This window comes from Pteronotus mesoamericanus, unplaced genomic scaffold (genome assembly GCF_021234165.1).
Source record: "Pteronotus mesoamericanus isolate MK-2021 breed Mesoamerican mustached bat unplaced genomic scaffold, CSHL_Meso_final contig_78, whole genome shotgun sequence".
In the NCBI taxonomy this organism is placed as follows: Eukaryota; Metazoa; Chordata; class Mammalia; order Chiroptera; family Mormoopidae; genus Pteronotus; species Pteronotus mesoamericanus.
Window position 1 is genome coordinate 30484858 of NW_026555258.1, and position 23405 is coordinate 30508262.

Sequence of the window (23405 nt, forward strand, 5' to 3'; positions counted from 1 at the left end):
CACACTTTGTAACCAGAACATTAATAAATAACAGTCCTAATAAAAATATTAGCAAAGTTAAAAAGACATGTTAAATGCCCAATAATGAAAGAAATACCAGAGTAAATATAGAACTGTAACACAAAACAAAATGATGGCACCTTAATGGAAAGGGTTGGGTGGAAGGGCCGACGCTGCTGAGTTCTGGAGTTAAAGACAGAGTGATAATGTCAGAAGTTGTGCATCGAGAAGTAACCATAGGTTTTGTACAAAACCTATTATTGCCAGGGATGGCTAGCTCCAGGTCATTGTGCTGTCTGTTACTGTTTGTTAAATTTTTTTTTAAAGACATCTAGTTTTTGCTCTTTTGCCATCCTTTTATTTTTAAATTTATAAATCATGTTTATTCTATTACAGTTGTCTCAGTTTTTATCCCCTTACCCCCCTCCACCCATCCCCCCCATCCCCCACCCCCCGCTCCCACAGTCAATTCCCACTCCGTTGTCCATGTCCATGGGTCACTCACCCATGCTCTTTGCCTAGTCCCTTCTCCTTCTTTCCACCATTGTCCTCTTTCCCCATCCCCTCTGGTCACTTTCAGTCTGCTCCGTGTATCCTTGCTTGTGGTTTATTTTGTTCGTTAGTTTATTTTGTTGAATAGAGTCCACTTGTAGGTGAGATCATATGGTATTTGTCTTTAATCAACTGGCTTATTTCACTTAGCTTAATATTCTCCAGTTCCATCCATGTTGCAAAAGGTAGGATTTCCATCTCTCTCTTTCTTTCTTTCTTAAATGCAGATTAATTTTTTTTTTATTTTTTTAAATGTCAAAGTTAATTATAAAATATTAAAAAATTTAAAATCATTATAAAATCTCAGCAATTAAACCAGCATTACACCTGCACAGAAATAATCAATCAGATCAATGAAATATAATGAGCATTCTAGAGACAAACGTATATATCTGAAATGTAATATATGATTAAGTTGATATTTCAAATCAATGGGTAAAATAAGGCTTATTCAACAAATAAGGTGCATGGACCACTATTACTTGAAATAAAACAAATATAGAACCCTTTTTCACACATTATACAAAAAATATTCAGGTGAGTTAAAAATCAATATGTAGAATCTAAGAAGTTTTAGAAGAAAATAGAACTAATATTTTTCATGATCTGAAGTAAAATACTCAACCCCAGAAGCTATAAAGTAAATATTGATATATGACTACATTAAACATTTAACTATATAGTAATATACATATAAAAAAGTTAAAGGACAAGGAATAGAATAGAAAAGTATTTGCAACATATCTAAAACATGGTTAATAGGTTGTTTTTGTTTGTTTGTTTTTAGGGAAAAAAGTTCTACAAACTGCTAATCAATAAATGGTGTGTAAAGAATACCAAAATGTCATTTAAAGCTTTAAAAAAAAAAAAAAAGAAATAGGCAAGAAATATACTAAAACAGGTTTAGTTTCAACAAATAGTAAAGGAACAATTAAAATAACATCATTGTCACAATCAGATTAATGCGTATTGAAAATATTGGTAATATCAAGTTTTGATGACTGAAAGGAACTGGGTATTCATAGAAACTTTTTCTTCATCTTAAAGCAGTCCCTTTAGCATATTTTGCAGTGCTGGTTTGGTGGAAGTGTATTCTTTTAGCCTTCTTTTGTCTGGGAAACTCCTTATTTTGCTTTCCATTTTAATTGAGAGCCTTGCTGGGTAGAGCAGTCTTGGTTGCAGGCGTTTGCTTTTTTCATGACTTGAAATATTTCTTGCCATTCCCTTCTGGCTTGTAGTGTTTCTGTTGAGAAGTCAGCTGCTAGCCATATCGGGGCTCCCTTTTATGTTACTACGTCTTTCTGCCTTGCTGCCTTTAGGATTCTCTGTTTGTCTTTGATATTTGCCATTTTAATGATGTTGTGTCTTGGATTGGGCCTCATTGGGTTCCCCTTGAATGGGACTCTCTGTGCTTCCTGGACTTGTGTGACTTTTTCTCTCCTCCAATTAGGGAAGTTTTCCATCATGACTTTTTCAAACAGGTTCTCTATCCCTTCCTCATTCTCTTCTCCTTCTGATATCCCTATTACATGGATATTATTACGTTTCAGGTTGTCCTGCATTTCCCTCAATGCCTCTTCATTCTTTTTGAGTCTTTTTTCATTTTCTTTTTCTGGGAGCTTTTTTCTACTCTGTCCTCCAGCTTACTGATTCGGTCCTCAGCTTCACTTAGCCTGCTTTTGATTCCTTCTCCTGTGTTCTTCAGTTCAGAAATTGTATTCTTCATTTCCTCTTGTCTCTTATTGATAGTTTCTATATTCTTTTCCGTGCTGATATAGTTTGCAGTAAATTCCGCATAGTTTCCCTGTAGTTTTTTGTAGTTCTCTCTGAGCTCACTGAGCTCACTGAGCTTCCTTCAAACCGTTGTTTGGAACTCAATATCTGGTAGTTTACTTGTCTCTATTTCACTTAATTCTTTTCCTGGGGATTCCTCCTTTCCCTTCGAGTGGGGCATATTTCTTAGTCTTCCCATTATTTGTGAGACTCTTCTCTTTTGCTTCTGATTCTTAAGTTGATCTGTCTTGATTTCCTGACTTTGTGGTGTGAACTTCTATGGTTGGAGACCACTGTTTTTACTTTCTGGATCTGCTTCTGATGATGTCAGATGTTGACCCTGTCTGACTTTAGGCAGTATGTTTGAGACTTCCAGTAATCTACTGTTTGTGGCTGTCTCCTTCAGCTGTTAATCTATTCACTCTGCACTCAGCAGGCCGCCTTAGACAGCTCAGGGCGGGAGGAGTCCCTCCTGGGTGTGGGGTTATTGGATCCTTTCTAGCTGCAGCCATATGGGGGAGGAGTCTGCACTAGGATCCCACCAGCTACTCTCTCTGTTCTCTCCCCAGAGCCTCCATCTCCAGTCCCTCCTCAAGTGTCTCCAGACCTCTCTGCATTCCCTTTAGCCAGGGATCTACTGTCTGTGGCTGCCACTCAGCAGGCAGCTTAGACAGCACAGGACAGGGTGGAATCCCACCTGGGGGCGGGGCTATTGGGTCCTTTGACACTGGTGCTGCTCAGGGGGAGTGGTCTCTGCCTGAGCAAGATGGCTGCTGCCACTGGGGGATGAGTCAGCACCGAGATCCCACCGGCTACTCTCTCAGTTCTCTCCCCAAAGCCTCCTTCCCCAGTGTCCCCTCAGGTGTCTCTAGCCCACTCTGCCCCGCCTTTGCCAGAGACCAGGGTAAGTGGCTGCAAATAAAAATTCATCCGTTGGCCCTTTAAACAGTTCTTTGCATCTCAAGCCGCCTGTCTCTGGCAGAGAGCAACCCTGCCGCTTTTCAGAGCTGGCTGTTTTCTGTATCCTTTTTGGGCTCTGATGCTGTGGGCTGGAGATCCCCACTTTTGGTTTAGACCCCACTCTTCTCAGGGGGATCCAACTGGCCGTTTCAATATCTTCTGGTGCTGCCACCTGTGGGTGCCCTACCCACCTTCTTGAGTCTCTACTGCACTCCTTACCGGTTAGATTGCGCTAAAGCCTATTCTTCTGTCTCTGAAGTTGCAAGGCTCCTCTCTCACTATTGTTCAGTTGTTTGTTCCAGGTGATTTCTCCACAATTTAGTTGTAATTCCAGGTTGGTCCTGGGAGGAGGTCAGTGTGACTTCCAGTCACTCCTCCACCATCTTGATTCCTTTTATTATTATTTTTTTTAAGTCAAGAAACTGGCTCCATATAGAGTCTTAGGTTACAAAGTGCAATCCTGCTGCATATACTGCAGATTATAGGGTTATTTTCTGTATAGTGCAGATGCTTCTCAATCACACTTAAAGGAGAAGAGAAATGAGAAGTGGAAAGCTCTCTGGGGTAAACTGCTGTATCTTTTCTTCCTCTTCACCTTCCACTTGCCCCTTCGCAATAAGTTATATGGGATGGTCCTCTCTGCATGGGACTGTGGAGCTCTATAACATCCTCACTCCCAAAGAAAAATTGCCGCAACATCCCCCTGCCGCCAAAAAAAAAGAGCCACAGAGGTCAGAGACACAGGTACTGCAGAGCTTGTTGTATACATTTACGTTAAGGTTATTTGTATCCAGCCATGGGGAATCATGTATGAATAACTCAACTACTACATTAAAGACTGACATCTTTCTTCAATTTACCAGTCACAGATGAGCTAATTCACATTATAGAAATGTGCATCATAGCGAGGCCAACGTGTACCATATCCTTTATCTCTTTTATTGCTATTTTTCTCTCCTTGGTTTCTAATGGCCCTGACCTCTATCTAGTGACTTAGCTAAATTTATGTTGATCACATCTTTCTAGGCTTCTGTTTCTGATAGATTCTTTTAGGCCTTTAGGTCTTTTCCCTACTTTGCACAAAACTTTAATAATTGTACCCCCCCCCGCAAAACCCCAGCTTATAACATAATATAGGACCAAAAATTTTTTAAATAAAAGTTTGGAACCTAAAGTCTTTTCACTCAAATACTACTGAAGATTCTTAGTGAAAATTATGTTACCATTAAATCATAAAAAAAAATCCCTGCTATTGTTTGAATTTGGAAATTAATGATAAACTTACAGTGTAATATAAAGGTGATCATTAAAATTAATATCACAAAGAAATATATTCTCATTAAAAATAAGAAAGTGGAGGGGGTGGGAGTAGGATGGGTGGAGGGTGGTAAAAGAGTAAAAATTGAGACAACTGTAATAGAATAAACATGACATGTAAGTAAAAAATAAGTAAATAATATGTATACAAAAAAAATAAGCAAGCAGAGCTCATTTTTAGTTTTATGGGGTAATCTAGGCCCCGTTGATCCATGTTTTGTTTCTTTGGCATAGCACTGTCCATCTGGACCACTTACACTTTAAATCTTTGCTGAGGAGCTGTGCTTGGGATCCTAGCACGGGGATAAGTGAAGTCTTTCTAGTCCTTTGAACAGACTTAGCAATGCTAGCCATTGGTTGCCTCTGGTGGGTGATGGTATGGGGAAGCTCCTATGTATTTATTTGAAATACATTTAGTGTTCTTTCAGTCTCTCAATGCCCTGATTTGCAACGTATTATTCAATACCAATGATAATTCATTAGATACACTAGTTAGGATTGGGAAGATTCACATTTTTCTAAATGCTTTGAAAAATTTTGGATTTGAAACAATGAATTCTAGTGTCTGCTATTTCAAGTTATATATTTTGTTTGTGGTAGCAAGCACCTTTGTAAAATTTAAGTTTGCTGAATCCTTGGACTTGTTGCTATAAATTCTTATCATTTGAACCTATTCAGATGGCGTGCTAAAAATGTAGCAAACTGTTTTTCCATAGCATTTTTAAAAGCACAGACTTTGGAGTCTGCCTTCTGGAATTTGCTTCTTTTTCCTTTGAGACTCTTAACTAATGAAGCAATGTGGTTTGATTTTCTTTAAACAGGTGATGATGTAAAGCCTAAAGATTACATTGTTGCTCTACAGCACCCGGTGACCACTGACATTAAGCATTCCATTAAAATGTTTGAGTTAACATTGGATGCACTTATTTCATTTAACAAGAGGACCCTAGTTCTGTTTCCAAATATTGATGCAGGTAACTGGACTTGAGAATGAAAGTATGCCACCTGCCTTTCCAGTTGTATGTTTCTGTTATGTCTCCTTTTGACTGCCATTCTTTATCTTGCTCATTTTATACTGAAGGCTGCTCTGTTCTGAAATGTGTTCCAGTTTTCAAAGGATCACCAATTTTGCAGTAGATTAAAGAGATTGTGATGTTTTTGTCAAGTCTAGTAGAAACTTAATAGGAAATAAATACTAAAAAAAAAAATCTCGCTAATCCTCATTCTAATTTTATGTTAAATCTCTTCCCTCCATTTTGCACTAGTAAGAAAATTCAATAGCCAAGAGACAAACCTTAGAAGTTGAAAGTGTCTTCAGGAAAGTAATGATCCCACTGACCACTGTAACATAGCCGTTATTATTATTCCTTGTCATCTTATGTATATTAGCTGTGCCTTAAAATAATCTTGAGTTTAAACTCAAGAGTCTGCCTATAGAGCTAAAGTCCTCAGCTGATCCTCAAGCTTCCTGTAGGCTTTCATACTAGTGAGAACTTAACCACGTTAATGGGGATACAAGACACAAATGAGAAATGCCAGAGCAGGAATTGTCAAATATTGGCTATTATTAGCAGATCCCACTCATTGCTGAGCTCTTAAGTACTTTGTGGTAAAAGAGGCAGGACCCCTTCGCTGCAAAGTCCAGATGTCACCATCTTTCTCTGAAAGAATCCCTGTCTTAGTGTCTCTCAAATAACCTTTATTGGTAGGGCAAACAAAGTAGGGTGTTAACTGAGAAAAAAAAAATTAAGAACCTACAACCTAGATCCTGATGTACAGGTAATTTATCAATATTTCAAAAACCTTAATATTTCTTCTTTTATAATCCTTTAAACTTTTATATATAAGTATTTGTAGTATAATTATATATCTCTCTTGTTCAGTATTCATTGTGAATGATACTCTGTAATATATTTTCCTGATTGGCTATACTTTAAATTAGAAATATTTTTCCCCTCTGAAAGTAAAGAGTCCCAGGAATGTCTAAATCATGCCAACTGCTCACCTCTCCTCACAGGGTTTTTGATAGAATATACGCATAGGGAAATAAGAATCAAGGCATCACTTTCTCATTACATTATGTCTACATTAGTGCCCAGTTCCCTAATGTAGAACTCTCTGGAATAGGATTAGTACCTGTGATTTAGACTTAAGGCCAAAGAGAAGCCTTCAGCTGAGCCCAAATCCGAACCTTGGAAGAGTAGCACCTTCTGGCATTCCATGCACTACAGTCATTAGGGGTGCTGACTGGCACGCTCTAGCAAGGGGAGCGGTGGCCGGGCCTGCGCTGAGGAGTTAGAACCCTGAGTCTATTACCTACTTCACCACGTAGAGGAAGTTAAAATGAGAGAGAACGCCGCATTCCCAGCTTCTTCTGTTCAATCAGTGGCTACTGCCCACTGGTGCATGCAGTGTGGTTGCTGTCCTGCCTTCTAACCAACCAGATTAGCAACTTTGCCTCCCTTGGTAGCTAGGAAAGGGTGAGTAGAGAGGCATTAAATGTTGCTTCTCCCTCAGAGAGCTCTAGCATTTTTTAATCTCATGCATTTAAAATAAGATAACAGCCACAGTATCAGAATCTATCTAATTTCTTGGAACTTAGTCCACGAGTGGGCTAAGTGGGAGTGTTATCCCATTGAGCTGTGTGAGCTTGGTGCGCAGAGCCTGAGACCTTTCCAATTAGGGACTCCCAGCTGCAGAGCTAGACTGTTGGCCTGTCTTGAACCTCTTCATTGTTAAGGTGAAGGCTTTTCCTGAGGCATTAATCAAAGGTATTTACTTTGCTGAGTGCTATTTGAAAAGTCACAACTGCTGCTGTTTAAAGTTTCTAGATGAGTTCAAGAAGAGAGCTGACTGGGTAATTTAGATATTCATCACTCATGAAAAAATCAGCAATTAAAATGACTATTTCTTTAATAACTGTTATGAGTCTTTATGGGAAGATTTCTTTATGTGGGGCTATACTTGCCAATGAAAATTGCTTATCTCATAAACTATGTAACAGTTTCTTTTCATTTTCTCAGGGAGCAAAGAGATGGTTCGAGTGATGCGGAAGAAGGGCATTGAGCATCATCCTAACTTCCGTGCAGTTAAACATGTCCCATTTGACCAGTTCATACAGTTGGTTGCCCACGCTGGTTGTATGATTGGGAACAGCAGTTGTGGGGTACGAGAGGTTGGAGCTTTTGGAACACCTGTGATCAATCTAGGAACACGTCAGATTGGAAGAGAAACAGGTATCGAGCTTTGCCTATATTTCAACTGACTAGGCTTAACACATATGTATGAATTATTACAAGGTATACAAACATTATTAACAAGTGAGTGAATGAAGTTAATGACCAATTTTAGCCTAAAATCTAGAAATAGCACACAGTGATTGCCAAATGTTTTTAGGACTCTACTTATATTTTTATTGTCTTTGAAATTGTTAGAGCTAAGAATTTCTTAGTTAATTGTGGTGTTTGATGTTAGTGTTTAAGAGAGAATGTAGTTGAATGTGTTATCAGTATATGAATGCTAGTCTTTCATTTACTGGGGCTAGTAGAGTCCCTTTAGTCAGTACTTTGGAGCATGGCAGTTCTAAGGAAGATGAATCCTTAATAACTAAAGTATAAGTAGGGTTACTATTAATGAATTTGCTAACCGAGCTTATCCTATTACTAACATTAGTCCAAGTTCTAATGCCATCTACATGCAAATATATTTCTATAGCTAATGGGAAAATGTTTGTGGTTCATAGAAACAGAACTAGACTAGAATCAAGGAGATTAGTTCCAGCTCTTTCTCCTATTCTTCATAATTGCCACCCTAACTTTCTATTATCTTTAGACTTTCATTCCCAAAGTATTATTTTGCTCCCTACTTCACAGAGAAAATGCAAGCCATCAGATGAAAATTCTTGTGCGATGAGCGGGGGAGGGGAGCGGTGAAAAAGGTGAAGGAATTAAGAAATACAAATAGGTAGCTACAGAATAGTCATGGAAATGTAAAGTACAGCACTGGGAATAGAGTAGCCAAAGAACATATATGCGTGACCCATGGCCGTGGGCAATGGTGTGGGGATTACCTGAGGGAGTGGGGGAGGCTGGGTAGAGGGGAGCAAAGGGGGGGAAACTGGGACAACTGTAAGAGCATAAACAATAAAATGTAATTTTAAAAAAATAAAAGAAAAAATTCTTCTAACTTCCTTAATTCATTAAGCAAATATTTAATAAGCACCTACTATGTGCGAGGTACTGCAGTTAAGCAGTAAACTAGTCTAAAAATGGCTGAGCTGTCACGTAACTTCCAGTCTAGTGGGAGGAGAGACAGATGATAAACAACAACAACAAAAATACATTAGATTTGATAAGAGAAGTCTCCTTTTAGGAGATGACGCTTAAGCTGAGATGTGAATGACAAGGAATTAGCTATGTGAGGATCAGGGAGAAGCAGAGGAAAAAACCGCTGTGAAGACCAAGCTTAATATATCTGAGAAGCAGAAGGGTCAGTGTAGTTGTAGAGTAATGGGCAGGAAGAAGAATGGATACTAGATGGGGTTAGAGAAGGAGGCAGACGTAAACCAGCATAAATAAGTTGGGTTTTTTCCTAAGTGTGAAGGGAAGCCATTTAATGTAATATGTCTTGCGTTTTGGAAAGATCATCTGGCAGCTATATGGAGAGTGGAATGGGGTGTCAGGAGTGGAAGCAGGGAGACGAGTTAAGAGGCTTTCAGTTCACGAGAGAGATGATAGTGGCTTAGACTATGCGGTAGTATTAGAGGTGGAGAAAAGTTCGATTTGGGGTTTGTTATAATACTTGCGGTTGCTTGGGTATGGGCAGTGAAAGGAAGAAAGGAATCAATAGTAACTCTTGAATTGGGTGTACTCTTTCCTGATATGGGGGAAACTGGGGGAGGAGCAGATTTGGGATGTTTGGAATTAAGCATTCTCTAATGATCATGTTAAGTTTGAGAAGCCAATTAGATATCAAAGTGGAAGTGGCCTCTAAGCGGCTAGATAGTTCCAGGGAGAGTTAGAATTGAAGATATAAGAGGGATTAGCATACAGGATGGTATTTAGTTAGGGTATTAGTTCAGCTGCTTTACAGAGACACCCCAAAATAATAGTGTCTTAAATAAGTTAGATTTTTCTTTGTTTCTTACTGGTATGATAGAGACTTAGCCTCCATCTATCTTGCTGTCAAGCCCACATTTTAGCCATTTGGAAAGGGGGATGGGGGAGATGTCCTATCAGAACATAGTCACATGGCCACATCTAGCTGCAAGGGAAGCTGAAGAGTATATTCTTTAGCTGGATGCTCAGCTGCCCAGCTAAAATTCTGTTACTAGTATAGAGAAAGGATATTGAATATAATGGCACACTCTGCCTGAGATGATATTTAAAACCAAGGGACCAAATGAGCTTACCCAGGGAGAACATATCAATAGGGAAAAGAATGGAGCCCAGGACCAACTGCAGGAGCTCTTCAACAGTCAGAGTTCTGGGGAGGGAGGGAAGGCCCATCAAGGAAGACTGAGAAGGAACTGCCAATGAGGTCCGAGGAAACCAGGAGTGTGGTATCATTAAAGCCCAGAAAAGAAAGTGTCTCCAGAAGATGGTATTGAAAGTTGTTGAGAGTCCAAATAAGATGTGAGCGGAGAATTTAATACTGGATTGAGCACTGTGGTCCTCTGTCAGAAGCAGTCTCTGTGCTTTCTGCCACCACACTTCATAAACACATGCCCATCCCTCTTTCTTACCTTCTTTATACTGGAGGGTGTGGGGTATGGGGTTCCTCTTGCCTGTCCACTGCTAGCCTTCTGTGTTCTAAATCACCCAGCCTGCCTTTTGAGGGACTTACCAGTTACCCTTTCTCTCCCATGTATCTTTAGCTTCCTCCTCATTTAAACATGCCTAGGCCTCTCATTTCTTAAAAACAAAACAATACAAAATAACCCCTTCCTTGATCCCATACTTCTGTGTCTCCAACTATTACCCTTCTGCTCTTCCCCTCCTCTTAGCCAAGTCTGTTGAAAAACATGGCATTTTCACTGTATCTACTCCTTCATGTTGGTCAGAAACTACATTGAGAGAAAGTGACTGTCTGAGCAGCTGACAGCTACTTGGCTGACTGACCAACCTGGCCTGACCAGCTGATTGAACGACTGGCTATAGATAGAAGGCAGGGCAGACTGAAAGAGTAGACATGCTAGATGACCCAATGAGTGGCAAGCGGATTCTATGGGGTGGCCAGAAAGTTTGGTTTTTTCCATAAGATGGCTCTAGTAGTGCTTAGTTGTCTTTGACTTCGTTCGGAACGATGTTGTCAGATTGTATTGTGCATTTAAAAAAAAACTAACAAAATTGGTGAATTTTTCTGTGGCCATTTTGTTATTGAAGATGGAAGAAAATACACAACATTTTGCACATTATGCTTTATTGTTTCAAGAGAGGTAAAAATGCAAGTGAAACACAAAAATAGATTTGTGCAGTGTATGGAGAAGGTGCTGTGACTGATCAAATGTGTCAAAAGTGGTTTGTGAAGTTTTGTGCTGGAGATTTCTCGTTGGACAATGCTCCACAGTTGGGTAGACCAGTTGAAGTTGATAGTAATCAAATTGAGACATTAATTGAGAACAATCAACATTATACCATGCAGGACATAGCTGACATGCTCAAAATATCCAAATCAATAAAGTTATCGGTGAAAATGAAAAATGTATTTTATTTTTTGGAAAAAATCATACAGATTTTTAGGCCAACCCAATAGATTAATCCACCTTATTTATTTCAATAAATATACAAAAACTTAATTTATTTCCTTCGGGAATGAAGGACCCTAGTGCTCTTAAGTATTTGATATGTGGGAATCTTGCTGAGAGTGCTTTAAAAAAAAGGTATACAGTAGAAAAGTTGATGTCTCTCTAAAAGAAGACTTATTTGAAGTCCTCTGGGTTTCAGGGACAATTATGAGCAAAATGCACTGCTAATTTCTTTATTCTTTGGATACTCCCACTGCTGAATCATTGTACTGTGTCACTGGGTTTACCTAGGGGAGAATGTCCTTCATGTCCGGGATGCTGATACCCAAGACAAAATATTGCAAGCGCTGCACCTTCAGTTTGGTAAACAGTACCCTTGGTGAGTACGTACCTTCTTTTTAAAAGTGCTTTAAAAGAGGATCTGCCTTAGGCACCATTTCCAAGCCATGATCCCTGTTCACCACCCCAACAGAGCCCTCATCCTCTGTCCCGAAGACCCCCTAGCTGGTGGTGAGACGGGGCTCGCTAACACACCCCCTATTGTTCTACCGAGGGTTCTGATGGAGAAGAATTATTTATTTGTCTCAGCTAGTTAACGTAGCTGGGAAATACTTCTTTAGCCTACTTTGAATTTTCATAAGTGTTAGAAAGTAATATAACTGATTTTCTTTAAAAACAGTTTTGTTCAGCATTTTTAGACTGCCCTTCTTTCTTTTTCAAATTAATGAGATTTTCCTGTATTTGAATGTTTCTTCCTGAAAATAACTTTCCCTCCATGAATGTAAAGATAACAACTAAAAAAAAAAATTCATTGTCTCAAACTGTTATATTCTGAAATTGACTCAACAAAGATCATCTTTCTTTGATAAGATGGGCGTTTTTTTTAATGGTGTCTCAGGATGGAAAATAAGTTGTAATTCAGTCAACAATGGATTAGACATTGCATTGGTGACATGAAACTGCTACGTTGCTGAAGAGATTCAGGTGGTTTTTTTTCTTAATCATTAAAAAAATTTTTTTTTTAAATTTTATTTATATATTTTTAGAGAGAGGGGAAGGGAAGGAGGGAGAGAGGGGAAGGGAAGGAGGGAGAGAGGGTAAGAAACATCAGTGTGTGGTTGCTTCTTGCACGCCCCCTACCGGGGACCTGGCCCGCAGTCCAGGCGTGTGCCCTGACGGGGAATGGAACCGGCGATCCTTTGATTCTCAGGCTGGCACTCAATCCACTGAGCCACGCCAGCCAGGGCAGATGTTATTTTAAAAGGAAAAAGTACAAATTATTACCTCGGGTCTGAGATTCCATTAATATCATGTCCTCAGTATCATTTAGCATGTATGAGAGAAGCATTTAATTTGAATTTTTGGCTATTGCAGTTCAAAGATATATGGGGATGGAAATGCTGTTCCAAGAATTTTGAAGTTTCTCAAATCTATTGATCTTCAAGAGCCACTACAAAAGAAATTCTGCTTTCCTCCCGTGAAGGACAATATCTCTCAAGACATTGACCATATTCTTGAAACTCTGAGTGCTTTGGCTGTTGATCTCGGTGGGACGAACCTCCGAGTTGCCATAGTCAGCATGAAGGTAAAAGAACTCCTGAGGTCTTAACTTTATATCTCATACAAGTCGTCGAATTTTAAAAAGTATGATTGGAAGGTAGGACTAGAAACACACATGAAAGCTTGTAATCATTTGCCTACAGTATTGACTTTTGGGATCCATTACAGTGTTTGTCACTATTTTACTAATCATTAACATTTCAAGGAAGTGAAATTCTCAGGGAAGCCAAGTGAGGAGATTTGAGTTGACCATGGGACACCCCGAGGTCCCAGAGAGGGCTTTTGCCACCCAGGAGACCTGAAATTTGGGACTTGGTTAACAGCGTGAACTATGGAGAATGTGGATCACTTACTACCAGGGAGGGCGTACACAAGTGTGAGAATTGCATCTCCTCTACAACATGGTTTTGGCTGAGGACAGCATACCTTCAGTCCCTTCACCACACCGTCACCACAGCATTGACAGAAGTTGAGAGAGCCTTCATAAAAGCACCACCGTGTCCATGTTAAAATGCTCTCTAATGATTTAACAAGAAAAGTCTGTTTGAAATACTGTCCATATATAAAATTTCAGAAGCTCATTAGAAATAGCAAAGATTTTACACACAAAGTTGTTTAGGTCAATAAAGAAAAGCAAAACAAAATACGTTGTTTTTTTTTTCCCAGAGAAGCCAAAAGGCATCCTTTATTCATATTCTTTACAAAGTATTAATAGGAGAATATTTTCTTAATATAAGATATATTTCCTACCAATGGCCAATACCCCTTATAGTAAAAATTCTAGAGGCATTATTACCACAATCAAGAGGAAGGGGAGGATGTTTTCTACAACATTATCGAACATGGTTCTGGAAGTTAGGAAAGGAAGGAAGCATGGAACAAACAGCAAACATGGAGACTGTGGGCAGGGTGAAATAAAAAATGTTACTTATCGGCAATGTGAATAAACTAACAACGTTATAGAATAAGACAAGTAAAATGGCTAGGTATTATGATACATATATAAATATCAGTGACTTTCTATTTACATTAAATTGTAAGCAAAGATTTTAGTTTTCCTTTAGGTGAGTGTTTGTTAACCCTGATTGCACAACAGCATTATCTGGAAGTTTAAAAAAAATACACAGATACCTGGCTCCCACCCCAGACTGATGCAATTGGAATCTCTGCGGGTGGAGGCCAGGCACCAATATTTGTTCAGAGCTTCGCAGATGAGTCTGATGCACATTGCAGGTTGAGAATCACAACTTTGGATTATTTTTAATAGGAATCATTAGTGACAGCTTTCACCTTCGTAAGTGTATAAAACTCCATTAATAACAGAAGCATGGAAAAAGAGATCCTATTCAGAACAATGCAACAAAACCTCCTAAGAATAATCTAAACCAGATAACTATGTGATCTATATAAAGAGAATTATAAAATTAAAGGCTTGACAAATATCCTGGATGGGAATGCTGAGTGTTTTTTAAATGTCAGCACTTTCCGAATTGAATTACGGATTTAGCATCATTCTGGCCAACATTTCAATGAAATTTTTAAAAGTTTAACAACAGTATTGTGAAATTTACTTAAAATAATGCCTAAGTGAGAACAAAGAAAAAAATTTAAAAACAAGAATAATTAGGGGGGACTTATCCCTGATTGGTTAGTGTTAAAATATATCATAAAACACGGTAATTTAAGTGTCATGATACCATACCATGTTGGCTTCAGTTATGGGAGATGATGAAAGCTTAAGTACTTAGGATACTTACTTAGTTGCCTCAGTATTTAAGCATGGAAAATTTGTCAACCTGAAAGAGTAACATACAACCTTTTAATGAAGATTCAGATTAGCCAGCATTGACCTTATGCTTCAGAGAGAGGCCTGTCTGGGTGGCCCTGGAGTTGTCATTGCTTCAATGGCCATTGCCAGAAGGGCTTCTCAGGCAATGACTTGGGTGTATCCTAGGGCTGACCCAAGACAGATGGTGGCTCCCTTCCGAAGCAGTCATCTAAGTCCGTAGTGCGGTCCCGTGGCAGTGTCTGATTTATCATGAAAAAGGCCAAGAGATTCACTGTGTTTGCTCCTTAGCTAAGACCAGACAGATGGTGTTTTTTTTTTCTCTTTTAGGGTGAAATAGTTAAGAAGTATACTCAGTTCAATCCTAAAACCTATGAAGAGAGGATTAACTTAATACTACAGATGTGTGTAGAAGCTGCGGCAGAAGCTGTAAAACTGAACTGCAGGATTTTGGGAGTAGGTAAGATTATGAATTACATAGCCAAGAAATGTTTGTTTATGTACAAAACTGAGTTCTGCTGCGTTACTGTCTCAGAATTCTGCTCAGTTCTGAGTTCTGCTCAGAATATCAAATCACTGTCTGCCCCATATATGGATGGCACTAGGTCCTGTCTGTGGAAGTTGATAGTACTGTATCTATGGGAGCTACAGAGTTAGCTCAGAACTGCGTGTCATTTTCTTGCAGTCCTTGGTAATGTTTGCCTTAGGATACGTTGGATGAATTGTGATTGAAGCCCAGAAAGTAGGCACACTTTTTGAAGACTGCTAATAAGAATTATTCCCCTCGTGTTTGGAGCTCAGGTGTCTCCACAGGTGGCCGTGTAAATCCTCGGGAAGGAATCGTGCTGCATTCAACCAAACTGATTCAAGAATGGAACTCTGTGGACCTCAGGACTCCCCTGTCTGACACTTTGCATCTCCCTGTGTGGGTCGACAATGATGGCAACTGTGCTGCCATGGCGGAAAGGAAATTTGGTCAAGGAAAGGGCCTGGAAAACTTTGTGACACTTATCACAGGCACAGGTAAGGAGTAAGAAACGGTTGCTTCAGGAGCTAGAGTGCATATTGAGGCACACCTTTAACACTCGGCTGGGCCGTTTACTACTTCGCTTTAGCCTGCTTGCGTAGAGCCACATGGGAGAGCTGAGGGCCTGCTCAGCTCTTTTCTGAGCATGTACATGGCCTTCTAAAAGCTTATCATTCACCAACTTTTCCTCCCAGTATTTTTGGTTAGTATATTGTTTGCCCCTACTGTTACCCATTTCCCTAAGGAGCAGAGACTAATTAGTATATTTTGCCTTTAAATGTTTTTGACAAACGCCCCTTGGGTAGCCCCCTGAGCCCTGGGTGAGTTCTGAGACAGGAGAGATAAAGGCAAACCCTTTGAGCTGGTCAAAACACCACCGCAGTTCTTTGAAAATGAGGTTAGTTCCACTCCCTCCAGTACTGCCATCTGTATCGGGAATGTGGTCTGCTGTTCAAGGCCACTGCTAGTTCGTGGGAGGAGAGGGCGATGGGACCAGAAAATGCCAGAAAGCTCTTACTGATTTCAGTTGTTTTTTCCTTGATGAAGCATTCTCCTGGTTATTGCAAAATTTTTGTTAGTTTCCAGAGTTCCAAAAAAGTTGATTCTGATAGTTTTTGCCAGTTCACTCATTGCTTTAGTGGAGGGATGGACTTTTGGAGTTCCCTACTCTGCCACTTTTGCTTGTCCCAGTTTGTTTTTCAGATGAGGAAACAGCCTCAGCTAGTACATGGTCGAGCCAGCATTTGATCTTAGATATGCCTAACTTCAAAACTTGTGTGTTCTTAAACTCTACATCATACCACCTCCCTGTTAAGCTCATATACTTCTTCTCTTAGTCTCAGACACAGTTTTAGCAAGCTTGGCTATCATTTCCTAGCACAGAGCAGTTAATAAGCTGCAAAAAAGAGGGGTGGGCGTAGAGGAGTAGATGTCACAAGAAGTAATAGGTGGCAGGGAAACTAAAAAGCAGCGCGCGCTAAGGCAAAATGCTCTTTACCACTCAGTAACTCTTAAACTTCATAACAAGACAGTCATTGGTATTCATCGTTACTGAAGCATAGATTTTTAGGCCTGATGGTATTAAGAGGCAAAATTGTATTTCATATTCTGTTTAAGAAAGCAGGAGGTATATAATACCTTAGAAAGATTGTCTTCCCTAAAGCAGGGCCCAAGACAAGAGTTTGGATGTGGGCATTTTCTTTGGGCGGGGCCCCTGAGAAGCAGGAGTGAGGCGGTGGGAAGAGTGGAACAGAGTGGGAGGAGAGCCACTAGAGGACACACTATCAAAGTTGCCTTGAGGGCAGTAGGGGCTGAAATCTACCAGAACCTCCCAGAAAGCCTGCAGAATACCATCCAGAATTGGCCACTAGGATCTGCTGGCTCCTGTCTTGCCTCAGCTGAGGGTTGCTGCCGGGCCCTGTGTCTGCATGGCTGACCAAGCTGTTAGTGTTGGAGAAAGCCTCGGTTAGAACAGCGGGCAGTGTGCGTTTGAGGTGGTACATGATCGTCACAAGCCGAGGCTGAGCTTGCGCAGGCCTGTCCGCTGCAGCTGTGGCTGAAATCATACTGAGCCAGGCAGGTGCAACACAGGGTATCAGAGGATCTGCTAAACTTATTTCCCTCCAAAGTGATCCAGGTAAAGTTTTGGTACTTAGCAAGTTTCAGCTATCTAGGAGTTAAGCATTATGTAGAACCTCACGGTCCAAAACTTTCCTTAACAAAGCATCAGCTTTCTGTTTCAAATGAAGAGCCACCTCAACAATTGCTTTCTCTCACCGTAGGAATTGGCGGGGGAATCATTCATCAGCATGAATTGATCCACGGAAGCTCCTTCTGTGCGGCAGAACTTGGCCACATTGTTGTGTCTCTAGATGGGCCTGACTGTTCCTGTGGAAGCCATGGGTGTATTGAAGCGTATGCCTCTGGAATGGCCTTGCAGAAGGAAGCAAAAAAGCTACATGATGGTTGGTTTCTTTCGCTTGAGGAATTAAATAGCCAAAAGGTAGAAAAGTACTTCAAAGTAGATATTCTGGAGAGAACACTGAAGCCAGAACTTTGAACCTTTTCCCTGACTAAAAGAAAAGGAGCTTCTCATACTGAAGCTCCAAAGTCTCCTTGGTCCTGCCCATAGGAACTCTTCCTCTCCAGGGGTGGAGGTGGACAGGGCTGGAGCTCTGGGATAGCGGGGAAGGCTTCCTTCATTTTTGTTTCCTCAACCCCTAGCACCGGGTAGGTAGCTAATGTGCATCTTAATGAAGAATTAAATGGAAGAACATACCACTTTTTGAACTCTAAAAGGTCTATTTGCATTAAAGCTGTTTCTGGACATGTTATAAAAGTCAGGATGGTTTCCAGTCTAATGCAAGAGGGAGTCATTTAATATCATGATATACTGTCTCCAGTGCAGTGATGGTGGCCAAGAAATGCTCATGAGGACACCTGTGTCCCCTCCACCCTCTCCATGTAGTGAGGAGAGCAGTAGGTGCTGCCCGGAGAGGTCGAGTCAGAGGGTGAACAGAACTAGCGAGACAAGTTTGGATGAGCAAGGGAGCATGTCCAAGCTTAGGGAACAGTGTTGTTGATGCATAAAAGGCGGAGTGTAATGTAGTAAGAGTAAGTCAGAATCAGCAGCTAATGGAGAAATCACTGAAAAATTTTAGGGGAAGGATACAGTCAGATCTGAATTTTAGATTCTTCACTGAACTTTTTGTTTTCTGGGAAGAAAATGGTAGTTGAATGGAGGGCAGCTTTAAGTGGGACAGTTCTATAGAGTCACTTTATTTTCTGGATGGACAAATTGAGGTTGGGAGTGTAAGACGAGGAACAGGTTTTGATGGCAGAGGGGCAGCCATATGCAGGTGGAAATGCATAGGAGGCAGCTGGCTACCGGGGTCTGATGCTCGGGAGAGATGACGAGGCTAGAGGGAGGGACTGGGACCCAGCTCTGAGGTGGCAGTTAAACTTCTGAAAGAGACTTGGAATGAGGCAAGAATCAAGAATGGAATCCTGCAAAACAGCATATGAGTGTGTGCGGCGGTGGGGGCGCTGGGGTGGGCGCTCGGGTGCAGTAGGTAGTGTCAAATGCTGAGTAAGAGAAAATCAGAAAAGTTCATTGGCTTTGGCCATGAGGACATCATTGGAAGCCCTAAAAAGTGTTTTTCAACCTCATGTTTATTATCACCTCCCCCACCCAAGGAGCCTGTTTAGATGTTTTTTCCTAATCATCTCACCCCATGAAACTCTCATACCACAGATATTTACATACTGTCTATATTAAAAGATTTTTTTGCTGCCAAGATTCAATTTTTGCCCTCTTAGGGGAAAATGCCTCTCTTAAAGTTTAAGTTTAGTCCAACACTGCGGGGGAGGGAGAGCAGAAGCCTAACTACACTAAGAGGGAAGCAGTGGAATCTGTGAGCACGTGCCAATGGAAAGGAGACAGCGGGAGCGGAAGCTGAGGTGGAGGCGGCAGCCGGATCTGGGTTGATGTCTGGCAGAGGGAGGGGCAGAAAGGCAGGGACAGTAGGTAACAGAAATACCTCCTCTTTATTTAACATTTACTTTGGTCTAATGAAGTACTTTATGGTCCATTATGTCATTTAATCCCTAAAATTGTCCTGCTAGGGTAAGTATTATATTATTACCCCAGTCTCACAAAGAGAAACATGGAGGTAATCTGACAGGGACAGGGCTGTGCAGCTCGTAATGACAGCTGGCAACTGAACTGGGTCTGTGTCTGTTCCTTGGGCACTGTGCACTCCCCCCACAGGATGTGGGGCACTGGCAAGGCAGGCCACATTGCATCTGGGTTGGATAGGGAAGTAGATGAATGCAGAGGAGTCTGATAAATTTAGGCGGGGGAGGCGGTGGCGGCAGGAACACTTCAAGGACACTGCCTCAGACGGAAGTGAGAAGTGAGGGAGCTAGAGGGGTGAGTAGGAGGTTCGGATCAGAATCGAGGGTTTTCCAGTTAAGGACATTCTGGGCGATGTGTAACCGGACAACAAGAGAGCAACAAGGACATGTATATGGATGTTTATGAATGATGAGTTTTGCAAATGTGAAAACCTTGCCTTCCCACTTGGGGGCTTGCTGCCCGCTGGCGCAGCCGTAACCTTGGCCTCCGCACAGCACTGCCACAGCTCCCTAATGACTGCCGCTTCTTACCTCTGCTCGAACAGAAGACCTTCTCCTGGTGGAGGGGATGTCAGTACCAAAAGACGAAGCCGTGGGTGCGCTCCATCTTATCCAAGCTGCGAAACTTGGCAACGTGAAGGCCCAGAGCATCCTGAGAACAGGTGAGTGTCCGCTCCTGGCAACTCGGCCGCAGAGGACAGGCCCTCAGACCACCTGGGGCACCCCCAGATGTCCAGCTTCCCTCAGGACTGGCGCTCTGGAGTGTTTATTCAGAGGTGTTTTTCCTGCTTACTGAGGGGAAAAAAAGGGAATTGCCTTCAAGGTATTGGGCAGCATAGCTTTTTAAAACAGGTTTTTTGTTGTTGTTGTTTGTTTAGTTATATGACTATGATTAAATAACTTATTTATTTTATAGGAAATTTAGAGAAATAATGAGAGTAAGGAAAAGTGTCACTTTGAGTTTTACTGTTCAGAGATATCGACTAGTAACATTTCCTTCCAGTATTTCTATTTTTTTAATAGTTGAGGTCATATAGTACAGTATATGCAATTTTATACCCAGCTTTTTCTTTAATAGCGATTTTATTTATTTATTTTTAGAGAGAGGGGAAGGGAGGGCGATAGAGAGGGAGATAAACATCAATGTGTGGTTGCCATTCGTGTGCCCCCTACTGGGGATCTGGCCCACAACCCAGGCATGAGCCTTGGCTGGGAATCGAACCAGCGACCCTTTGCTTCACAGGCTGGCACGCAGTCCACTGAGACACACCACCCAGGGCTATACCCAGCTTTCTTCATTTCAAAGAATTCCATGATCGTTTTCTCCTATTAGGAATAAATCAGGAACAGCTCCAAAGAACTGCTTCTGGTTACAGTGTGAATGCTCCTGGCCGCTGGCTCTTTTCCACCTTTCCCTTGGGCATTTTTGACTTGGTTCCCTTCCTGAAATTTATTTTTTGTTTTCCTGTAGCTGGAACGGCTTTGGGTCTTGGAGTTGTGAACATCCTTCACACTGTGAATCCTTCCCTTGTGATCCTCTCTGGAGTCCTCGCCAGTCACTACATCCACACTGTCAAAGACGTCATCCGCCAGCAAGCCTTGCCCTCGGTTCAGGACGTGGATGTGGTGGTTTCAGATTTGGTGGATCCTGCCCTGCTCGGGGCTGCCAGCATGGTCCTGGATTACACAACTCGCAGGGTCTACTAGGCTGCCCAGTAGTGGACATGGACTGAAACTCAAGAGCTCCTCAATGGAATCAGGTTATCTTTTTGATGCACATTTCTTAAAAAGCAAATTTGATTATTTAAATTTGATATATAGCAGGTGACTTTGGCACAGAACTTTGTGCTTATAGTCTCCTCTTCTGAAGTCACCTTTTCCAACTCCCATTTTTGTAGATGCTGCTCTTTCTTGGGTCATTTCAGCTCAAACCCTGTAAATGCCACTCAGTTTTCTGTGCTGAAAGGAGCTATAGCAGCCTTCGGCCTCAGCTTACTAGGCATACCCCTCAGACCTGCAGGCCTTGCTTAGGAATGTGACCTTGAGACTGGAGTGTGGATTACTAATCCTTCCTCTTCTGACCCTAAACTTAGATGGCAAAAAGAGATCTAGTCAGGAAATAGAAGAAAATCTCACATGGAAGGCTTAAGTGAACTTTAAGTGCCCAGTTTGATAAACGTCATAGGCATGCACCTGTGAAACCATTACCACAATCGTGACATTGGACATATCTGTCACCGCCCCCGAAGTTCCTTGTTATTACTCTTCCAGAACCTTGAGATACTTTAGAGCAGGGGTCTGAATTACAGTGGCCTTAGTGACCTTGTGCTTATCTTCTTAAGGACAGCTGAGAAGCCACTAGGATTTACGGCCTCTGAAAGGAGATTAACTGTCCCTAGGATTTTTGCTACTGACAAGCAGACCCTCTCCTTTCAGTAACTTTTTGTACTTCGTTGAATACGGCCCTGGAGTGCCTATTAAGGTCATGTTTGTGTGTCAGACCTAGAGCCCACATCTGCAAATCTGGTTTCCAGCCAAGATTCCATGCTTTCGCTGCTGTCAAGATACAAAGGCCAAGGTTCTTGCTGTCAGTTGCAACCTGGAAGAAAAACTAATAGCCACCATTTACTTAAGTGCCTACTGTGTGCCAGGCTCTAAACTAAGTCCACCTCAAATACATTATTCTAAATTTTCACAGCCTGTGAAATAGGTGTTTTAATTCCCAGTTTATAGAACCCCAAACTGTCCTAGTGTTTAAACATACCTAAAGCTATGTCCCTAGTGAGTCTCAGAGACAGGGTTTGATCCCAGATCCCTCCGCTTTTTCTGCTAAGCCACACAACCTCTTATATCAAAAATTTTCAAAATGTGAATATATTCTAATTTAGTGCAGACTTTCAAAAGCTTTATTTAATATCTCATTCGTAATGCCTTGATTTATCCATGGCACTATCTGTAAGTAGCTAATCCAATCAGATATTTTATGTGGTGTCAATTTTGCCAGTATAGGCTTTGGGCTAGTGATAGGTTTTATGGATACTTTTTAGATGATCTAAAAAAGCATACAAGCATACGCATATGTTTCTCAACTATTATTTTAGGAGAACCTCAAAGTTTCTACAGTAAATTCAGTATTAGCATATAGAATAAAATGAAGGAATCGATATTACATTTGTACTTCCTTCCTGGTGGGTTAATGTGAAAAAATAGGTTGACTGATTCTTAGAGCTCTACCAGCCCTGAAGTAGTCTCCAGGTCCTGGTTATTGTTGAAACATTCCTGGTGATTCATGGGTGGGACGTTAGTCTGCTCAGCAATCAGTGTCTGAGGCAAGATGGTATACTCTGAAGGGGCATCAGTTGTTCCTTGGTGAAATCTGTGACCACTTTGTACACCAGACAATTGCATTGCTACCTAAGTATATGAAGGATGGTACTGAATCTAAAACCAAATCTTAGTTTTTGTTAAGTTTGTGGAAAGGCTAATATATTCCAACATAATTATTACATATAGTTAATAATCATACCTTAATTTATTTTAATGTAAATATTTTTGTTACTGAGCCAAATTCTAAAGAAAAAATAAATATATTTCCTTGCGGAAATCCAAGCATTTTTGTTTTGTTCTTAAATTAACTTGCTAGCTAAAAGCATTTCCCTTCCCAGAAGAGATTTATATTGTTGCATTGCTTATATTTTGAAGGTCATATAACTTCTGTAAGGCATCTAATATTGATTTCTTAACAAAAAAAAAAACCTCTTTGATAATATAAAGAATTATTATGTAATAGTTTAGAGAATTTTCTTTTTGTGATAACTTTGAAGATCTCCTTTCAGCAACTTTCAAATACGTGATACAGTATTAACTATAGTTAGCCATGCTGTTTATTATATGCCTATGAATTACTTGTAACTGGAAATTTGTACCTTTTGACTTTCTTTATCCATTTATTCACCATCTACTCCTCCACCTCTGGCAACCACCAGTCTGTTCTGTGTCTATGAGCTTGGTTTATTGGTTTGTTGTTGTTTTTTTTCGGATTCCACATG

General features: G+C 40.8%; 1 protein-coding gene across 4 annotated transcripts in view; it reads left to right on the forward strand.

Moving 5' to 3' along the window:
- The window catches only part of GNE (glucosamine (UDP-N-acetyl)-2-epimerase/N-acetylmannosamine kinase), a 51479-nt gene extending 28514 nt beyond the window's left edge, over window positions 1-22965 (forward strand). For all 4 annotated transcript variants that reach the window (XM_054584653.1, XM_054584656.1, XM_054584654.1 and 1 more), the window contains 9 exons: window positions 5424-5576; window positions 7626-7838; window positions 11639-11726; window positions 12722-12932; window positions 15024-15153; window positions 15495-15716; window positions 17502-17684; window positions 19902-20018; window positions 20828-22965. In XM_054584653.1, the coding sequence (XP_054440628.1) occupies window positions 5424-5576; window positions 7626-7838; window positions 11639-11726; window positions 12722-12932; window positions 15024-15153; window positions 15495-15716; window positions 17502-17684; window positions 19902-20018; window positions 20828-21063 (1553 nt within the window). In that variant the 3' untranslated portion in view covers window positions 21064-22965. The remainder of the gene's footprint in view (window positions 1-5423; window positions 5577-7625; window positions 7839-11638; window positions 11727-12721; window positions 12933-15023; window positions 15154-15494; window positions 15717-17501; window positions 17685-19901; window positions 20019-20827) is intronic.
- The last annotated feature ends 440 nt before the right edge of the window (window positions 22966-23405 follow it).